General features: G+C 42.0%; 1 protein-coding gene across 2 annotated transcripts in view; it reads right to left on the reverse strand.

Moving 5' to 3' along the window:
• Window positions 1-8,952, reverse strand: part of LOC122761815 (SEC14-like protein 1) — a 35,137-nt gene extending 26,185 nt beyond the window's left edge. For both annotated transcript variants that reach the window (XM_044017059.1, XM_044017058.1), the window contains exons 1-2: window positions 8,627-8,952; window positions 4,297-4,386 (exon numbers count right to left, since the gene is read on the reverse strand). In XM_044017059.1, coding sequence (XP_043872994.1) covers window positions 4,297-4,359 — 63 coding nt within the window. In that variant the 5' untranslated portion in view covers window positions 4,360-4,386; window positions 8,627-8,952. The remainder of the gene's footprint in view (window positions 1-4,296; window positions 4,387-8,626) is intronic.
• Window positions 8,953-9,206: the final 254 nt, after the last annotated feature.

The raw sequence follows: 9,206 nt of genomic DNA on the forward strand, positions 1-9,206 counted from the left end.
AGTCATGCTAATAAGGTCATCAATAACAGGCATCTTCAAGTGAGCAGTTATTTTTATTTCCAGGGTCAGACCTGGGGTTTTTAGAAGTGGACCTGTGCCAGATGCACCCGTCCCCTCAGGCCTGGAACAACAGCAAGCGACGTGTTGTGTTTTTCTGTAGACATTCCTCAATGGACTCCCTGAGGGCAACGACAGCATCAAACACCACTTCCTGTTATTGATATGGTACAGTTCTGTCAAGGGACCGCTGTGGCCAGAGCTGGTGTTATAGCTGTGCTTCCTCACTTAAGTGAAGAAACACACACACACACACACACAATAACAGGCCAACTCTGTGGAGTGATACGGACGCTTCCGAGTCAAAGTCAATCGTGTTTTTATCATGATTTTAAACGGCTTAATTGTTGATATACAGTAGGGATGATCATCAGTTGCTGTGACTATATTAAAAAGATACAAAACAAATGTTTTATGAATGATTACATTTATAAAAACAAATCTTTCTACTCTATTCCACGACCCAGTCTGTGGTGCATCAAGGTGGCAACGGCAGCAACGATTTAGTGAGTGGACTTTATGCATTTTTGTAGAAGTCAGTAAGAATACCAGAGGTCATTGAATGCATCTCGTAAGCTACTCTCATGCACTGGAGCTTAGTTGACAAATAGAGATTAAAAAAAAGGAGCATTTTAATCAGGTGCTGCTCCAACTTTAGAAATATTTTAGAAAAACTGGTCTAACCATCAATACAAGGTCACTAGAGTTCCAAGTCAAACCTTAAAATCCGGTTTGAAATTCAAAATAAACAACCTAGAAGGGCATCAGACCTTTGCTGTCTGTTGTGTGTTTCCATGGTAGGTTTTTAAGTTTTCTGTGTGTGTGTGTGTGTGTGTGATCTGTGAGCACAACATTTTGTTTCCATGTATGCTAAATGTGACAATAAGCCGATTCTGATTCTACGTCTTGGATGGCAAAGCAACAAACACTTCTGTGGACTCACACGAGCGAGGCAACAGAAGGATACGAATACTGGAATATCTTCATAAGAAAGAAAAGTGTGCATTACGTAATATTTGTTCTAACTTGATTTTTGGAAAAGGCGACTCCATGTGTAGCATTTCTTAATTTCATTTTCAAGTCTGATCCTGTTACGTATTAAAGTTGCAATCCAACAGCGCTTCAAAAAAACCACAAACCCAAATCAAAAACAAGTACCAAGGCAACACCCAAAAACAAACAATGCTCTTTCATTATTAACATTTGGCTTTCAGTTTTAATTTTAGAGCAGGAAAAAGCAGTGGGAGGAAAAAGCCCAGCAACGTTAAAATCAAAGCCGTGTTACATTGGCATGAGCAGGTACGGAGTAAAACCGCCAAATTGTACACAAACTGTCAATTCAAATGCCAAAAAGCTGTCAACGCGAAGAAGAAAGTACAAAAAGTGCAAAAACCACTGCAGAAGAAAAACAGCTGAAGGGAGAAGATCAAGACCAATCCCTGTGCAGAAGTACATGCTGGAGCCGAGGCCGTATCTCATCTCCACTACAGGAATGTGTTTAAAGGCTCAAACTGAGGTTTTTTATCCTTACACGACTTAATGGGGCTTTCAAAAGAACTGAGAGGAACCAAACAGAGTCTGGTAGCGAGAGAACAGCAAATTTCTATTCTCGAAGCAAAATGTCAACTATAATCCCCATCAAACAGAAGGAAGAAGCCATTCCTGGCACAAATTTAAATGCCTTCAACAGAGAAACTGGAGAGAGGTGGTGGAATTATTAATCGTCAACTATTTTGATAATGCATTTAGAGCTGGAACAATTAATCAATTATGAAAATAATCGTTAGCTTTAAATCCATGACTTGAAAAAATTCACCGGTTTCTTTGCCCCAATATAACAAAGACATCATTACAACTGAATGATTTCGGTTTGTTGACAAAACAAGACCTTGGAGAGTGAGGTTTTTCAACATTTTCTTCCTTAATTATTCAAACCACTTGCATAATACCGACCTTGCCTTCAGGTCGAGCTGGACGACAGAAGCAGATTCCTGTTTGCACAACAAATCAATATGACGCCGCATCATTGCGATGCTTTTCCCCACAAATGCAGGGGATGCTGTTTCACGACGACACTGCAGTGTGCAACAACGCTGCTATAGATGGAAGTGAGAAGCGAGTGGTTTCACTGGATTTTCAATACAAGTGTTGTGACGCACCATTAAGTCTCCTCTGCAGTGTCTGCAAAAAAATACCCACTGCAGAGAAAAGTCTCAAAAAAGGGAAGAAAACGAAGCTTCAGGTATATTTTACACACTTACCAACAGACTTGTATCTTAACCACCACACATCCACCTTACTTTGAAATAATCCTAGTCTACACCATAAATTTTCCAGAAATAATCCGTTCCGGTTTCACAGAAAGTCCATGAGGTGGCTGATCTGCAGCTTACACATGATGCAAGCCAGATGCAAATCAGCGTTTCCCCTTTTTAAGCGATATATCAGTTGTGTTTCTATCTTTCTGTGTCAAAGTCTGTGCTGCAAACACTGGTGCCCTCATTAAGTCACCTGCAGACCCGCCCTTGGGCTGCATGTGTGGACCCGGGGTGCGGGTTTGAGTGCTCTATATATTTATAGCCATCTGTTTGCCCAGAGCTCAACCCAGTCAACACTAAGGAGATTTATTCTGCCTGCATCCTCCTTCAAGCCGGTAAAGAAAGCTGATTTCCATTTAAAGAAAAACAGCGCCCGTCTATAAGCTGGTGTATTTAAAAACACGCGACTTCCAGGTCATCAGGTGTCGTTTGAAGCAGGAAAGCACAGCAGAAAGTAGCAGCTCAGCGATAAAGCTTCTCTGCCTGGTCCAGTTATTACGATGACGCTGTCAGTGTGCAACAGCAGACATTACTACTGACAAACAGCTGCTGAGGTCAAAACAAGCAAACGGAGGGATGAAGAAAACGGCCATTTAAACAGCAAGTGTAAGGAAATGTACATGGAAATCTACAGTCTCACTCATGCCTGACAGTGAATACAAACAGGCAGTGTAGCAGCCGTCTGCTTCAGGCCACGCGTGGTGAGATTTTTACATTACGTGCAAGTCTGTGACAGCGGCAGTGGCTCAACACCAGGGTGAGCCATGACGACATCTTTAACCTCACGCGCATCCTCCTTCGTGTTGGTGTGGAAAAGTGTTTTAACGTGCTGTGATGAAACACATTAGACTGTGACATACGTCGCAGTGGTCTCGCCTTACGACAGCTGACATCACACAACGTTAAGAATCAAAACAATGTCATGTTGCTGTTCACGTCACATAGCAGGCTGACGGGAGGAGAACATGTTACCAGATCACCAAAGATCCCGAGGACAGCAGACGTGGATTACTGCTATGAAAACACACTCAGAGTGAGAATCTACAGGCCGTGGACTCCACTCGTACAGTATCAGCTACAAAATGACGAAGTTGACATCCAGAGTTTACTGATGTTTAGACTGGACTGAAATGTGAACGTGTACTGTATGTTAAGACACAGGATGACATTTATAAAACCGTTATTCTGTATTCTATGACAAAAGTTGGGGGCCCAATCGGTTGTAAGTTAAACTAAGTTTCTCCTTAACTTCAGCATTCTTACAGACTCCAACGCTTATCGGCCTAAATAGCTTTTTTTGTGATGTGTAAGCATTCTCCAGGTAGAATAATGTCCACTCGTGAAAAGCATCTGTGGGTATTGTAAGGACCAGATAAGGATCACATATGTTCAGTCAGTCAGATTCTGGGATATTTTGCACGATCTCCGTGGATTCAAAGGCGCACAAACTCTTACGGCTTGAAATCGGCACTGGTGCTGGTGATTTTTTAATCAAAAGGCTTTTCCCGCCAACATGGCGGAGCTCGACAGACTACTGTTCACACTGCAAGCAACTTTTAAACATCTGCTTCAACTCTGTTTCTTTTCTTTTTTTGACCATAATAATAATACTGACTGTGTTTGTTAGGAAAGACATAAAAACAGTCCACAGCTCTGCACTCTTGACATGCAAGGTGTGTAATTCAATGAGAGTGACCTCTGTGGCAGCCGCCCCCGAGCATTACATAACTCTGCATATACAGTATGATAAACACACACGCAGAGACGGAGGGAAATGGAGCAGATACACAGGCAGACAGGATAAATATGGGTTTTAAGGCATAAACTCCTCCACAGACACTTTAAAAGTCATGACATTTGCTGTATGTCATGCATCCATGGAGACAGAGTCCTGACGGTGACTACAGGCTCAGACACTTACCGCCATCACCAGCTCAAAGGGATGCTTGTACACACGCACGGGTGACTGGTACTTCTGCACCATGATGGGAACTGCAGTAACACCGACAACCTGGAGAATAAAAAACATAGAGATGAATAAAAATCAATTGGAGACAGAGAGGAAAGGTTTCAGGTATTAGTGATACTGAGATATACGGCTGCTCTGTGCCAAATCTATGCCATTACAACAGCAGCAGGTTTACAGGGATTCCAATGTGTAATTAAATAAAAGGTGTGTTTTTGGCTGACTTGACACTCGTGTGACGCCAGGTGCTTCTCTGTGTGTGCCTGTGTGTTGGAAAGTGGCCGTGTGAACTAGAAAAGCTAGTACAGTGACTGTAGAGTTCTCTGACCCACAAATGAGGATCTCGGGTCAGTAAATGCAGCATTCCCCTGCTTATCTGTCAAAGATGGACTATGACGTCTTCTCACTGCAGACTAGGGCTGAGCTATTAGAAGGTTTTCAAATCAAAACTGCAACTTCAAAATAATGTAATTGGCAAAACACAAAGGCTGAAAGTTTGGATTTAAGTTTGCAGCATATCTGCTGAATTTAATTGTTAATTTCAAGTTTTCGTCCTTGCATCAATGGTACGTTCCATTTGTAGTTGGAGGTCATGAGGCCCTGAACTTGACTTCTGTCATATTTGTTTCATGGTTAATCAGTCGTACACATAGTACCGTTTCATTCTTTAACTGCAAACATTTGTGCACAAACAATACCACGCACCGTGTTGTTATCGAATGGTAATTCCAACACTGGCGAGCCCAAGATTGCATTTCCGACTTCTCAAATGGAACGCAGTGAACTTGGGGGCAACGACGCTCCTCGGTTTGACGTACGCAAGTTAAAATGTAAATGGAACGTAACATCAGGTTACCGAATAACTGTCCAATGGGTCACATGACAGACTTCAAACTTGTCAGGTGACTCAGTAAGGGCACCAGTCGTATGGATAGAACACACTGGAAAAAAAAATCGGCTAAAGATATGATATTGTTAATAATGCGTGGTGATGCTCCATGACATTTTTTAAATCTACTACAATTATATGACTCAAAATCAAGTAGCAAGACCTCTCAGCCCCACTGCAAACTATTATGGTGCACAACTCTGTGAAGTCAAACTTGTGCGTGTGCAGCAGAAGCTTAAGGCACTGCTATTTACAGTCATGTCACGCGATGATTGAAAAATGTAGGCGCCGCTCACACTTTAGACTACAAACGGCACGTGTCGACACGAAATGTTCTCGTTGTTTGTAAATATTGTTTCCAACACTTGGTGTTGAACTTGGTGTTCTTTCAGCATGCTAATACATGTTTGTGACTGCTGTGACAGGAACACGGCTGCAAGGAGGGGTGTTAGCTCAAGTACCAGCACAGCATTACTTTGAGAGGGATCAGGGCAGGCAGACTAATAATAAGCACCAGTCTAGGGCAGACAGAACACAAACAGGCCACCACAGTATTCCTTCCTACACAACACGCATCTATGGGTCGCTACCACATAATTACCGCCATGCTTCAAGGTCTGTCAGCAACTTCAGAGGAGCGTTAAAAAGCAAGACACTTCATTACTTCAGGTTTCAATTTGGAGACTTCAGATGACACACGTTCAAGCACACGAGCACAGTCATAGACCAGTGACCGTATCAATTCACGGGTTTTCCAAGCAAATCAAACCCCTGTAGTTTAGGGCCACAATGCCCCTTTCATTGTTAATCCATTACTTGACCAATTCTTAACTATTTTGATAAGTGATTTGATCAGTTTGAGAGTATTTATTTTAATAATTAAAATGAGTTATCAGCTGCTTAAATGTCAATATTTTCTGTCTTCTTTGCTCCGTGTTACAAAGAAATCTTTAAAAACTGAATCATTTATGTCTGTGGACAAACAAACGTCATCATTTCGAGGTCTGGGAACACAGATCAACATTTTTCAACATTAATTGAGAAAATAGTGTGAATGAAATGCACCACGTCTCTGGAGTGTCCCCTCAAGTGAAAAGTCGGATTTCCAGAGGGACGGGTCAGATGGGTTATTTATTCAGCACTTTTTCACGTCCGATGCTGATATCAGCCACCAATACGCTTGTTTTAGAACAGGGGTCTCAAACACAAACTACCTGGGGGCCACGGCAAACATCGGAATTTTGACAAATTTCGACCATTCACCGCCAAACAGGAAGTGCTCTGTAACTCTGACCAGACTCGAGACCAGACATGAAAACTGAGTGAAGGACATAGCGCCACCTGCTGCAGGGCGGTGGCAGCGAGGCCCCGCACCATGCTGCTCACAGCTGTTTTTTGTTTTGTTTGTTTTTTTGTGCATTTTCACAGTGTTTGGATTCTCACAGTTACTATGACAACAAGCTAATATGTTTCAAATATGAAAGCATGACAATATTAAAAAGAGACAGGAAGCGTTATTCTGTGGTCACATCATTCTGGGAAAATGTGTCACGTTGTCGATCTGTCGCAACTAAACCGTTCACGCGTTTATTCATGACTTCATCATGAAAACGGGGGATTGATGATGAAAAGTCACCATGTTTGTGTGAACACCGAAAACCTCTCCTAAAACACACTTTTTAAACATTAATGGAGAAAATAGCGTGAATGAAATGCACCACGTCTCTGGAGTGTCCACTCAAGTGAAAAGTCCCCACAAGTCGGATTTCCGAACTCAGATTATGTCTCCACGTTTGTCCTGCGTATGCCTCATCTCCGTACATCAAGCAATGTAGGGCATGAAACAGTATGTGGCGCCATAACAAAAAAGGGAGAAGTTAACCTAAATGGAACGCACCATAAGGTCCAGTCAGCGATTTACTTTAAATCATTGCCACTTCTTTACAAAAGAGACAAAAGCTTCAGCTACACAAAACCTTGAGTAATCAGTGAGCACGTCACTCACCACAGATGGGTTGACATCACAAGCTGTAGAACTATCACAGCGTTGCAACAAATGTCATGATGTGGATTTGCTATCGTGGTACAGCTGCGTGAGACTTTATTATCGTTACACTGGATTATGATTCAGAGGCCTGGCAGCAGTGTTGACGAGAATGTGTGCAGTTGGGAATGCTGAGTAATCACACAACTGCCTTTAATCCATGAGTGATCTGCCTGGACTGCCTTTCAACTGCACTCTCTGTTCATTTGCAATGTGAGGTTGTAGGGAAAGGAATATATTTTTAAAAGCATTAATAGCAGAAACACATGACTAAGTATTAACTTAACTTGTCATTCTGTTACTTCTGGGTTATTTTTATACATGCACTGTAGACTGTTACAGAGCAAAAGCAAAGTGTTTTTATTATGTTCAACTACAATTTTAAATGTTTTAAATCACCATTTTTTGTACCTTTCGTTAGATAAAAAAGACATTGGTATTTTAACCATCAAGCTTTAGTTTAATTTACTATGCTCTTAAATCATTAGACAACAAAAATGTTCACTTTGAGAACATTACAGATGTTTTTCTTCTGCTTTTTCCCCCTTCATCAATCTCTTCTGCTCAACTTCTGCTCTAAGGGACCAAACAGTCAATCATCAATACATTTAATGTCAGTTTGACTACTTGATGTCACTGTTGTTATTTATGGGTAATCAAACTGACATTAAAAGTGTTTAAATCCTCAACAAACGGTGCAATATGCAGTATCACAGCCAAAATTATGGCCAGATCAAGAGGACAAATTTGCCAAAATGGGCAAAATTGTCCATAATGATGCATGAAGGTTAACACAAATCACATTGATGTTTAAATCATCCGGCTATAATTTACTATGCTCTTAAATCATTAGAGGACAAAAATGTCCACTTTCAGAACATTACAGATGTTTTTCCTTCTGCTTTTCCCCTGCATCAATCTCTTGAACAACTTCTGACGGATCAAACATTCAATCATTTTGAGGATTGTAACCCTTTCAATGCCAGTTTGACTAGTTGTGGACATTTTTGTCCTTTAATGACTTAAGTGTGCGGTAAATATAGGATTTCCAACATTTGTCCGGAGAGACTTTCTTACAAACAAACTGTGCCAGGTGCAGCAACATTCAAAATTGTGCCCAGATCAAGAGGACACATTTACCCAAATGGACAAAAATGTCCACAATGATGCATGAGGTTTAACACAGATCACGTAAAACAAAAATAGTAATATTTGCTCCGCCGACTTGTTAATGTTAGCATACACAACAGTGGTTAGCAGAGAGGCTAGCCTGCGAGCTAACGTTAAATTCAAATAAATGGTGTTAACTTTAACATTAAACAACACACACACATCACAAAACTGGGGCTTACCGGTGTGTCAAATCACTGAGGAACCGTGGACTCGTTCCGTCCTTTTCTTGTTTTAGTCGCCGTGTGTTCTGAGTGGAATATCCGAGAGAACTCTTGCCATTCCCCGCACTTCACTTCACTTCACTTCACTTCGCCGGGGTCCCAGCGCTGAGCTGAGGCTAACAACAGTTAGCTGTGCGGCGCTCGCTGGCCATGTAGCCGGGGTTAGCAGATACAGGCTAACCCACGAAGACAGCCCGAAACTGGGACGAGGAGAGTAAAAACGCTTGTTTCACGGCAGGACGGAACAACACACACAGCGGAGATCTGCGTCCCTCTGCTCTGCTCTCTCTTCACCTCCTACTCCTCCTCTCTCGGTGATGACGTGTGACGTCGTCGCCATAGCTCCTCCCACTTTCCCAAGCTGGGTTTTTTCCACTTCTCAAGGCAGTGAATGCGTTTAGTGATGGGCATTCCGGCTCTTTTCAGTGAGCCGGTTCATTTGGCTCAGCTTACCAATGAGCTCTTTCAGCTCTTTCGGCTCTTTCTGCTCTTTCGGCTCTTTTGGCTCCACTTTTGTGTATTCCATCATTAACAAATC

The sequence above is a fragment of the Solea senegalensis genome, unplaced genomic scaffold (assembly GCF_019176455.1).
Source record: "Solea senegalensis isolate Sse05_10M unplaced genomic scaffold, IFAPA_SoseM_1 scf7180000015033, whole genome shotgun sequence".
NCBI classification, from domain to species: Eukaryota; Metazoa; Chordata; class Actinopteri; order Pleuronectiformes; family Soleidae; genus Solea; species Solea senegalensis.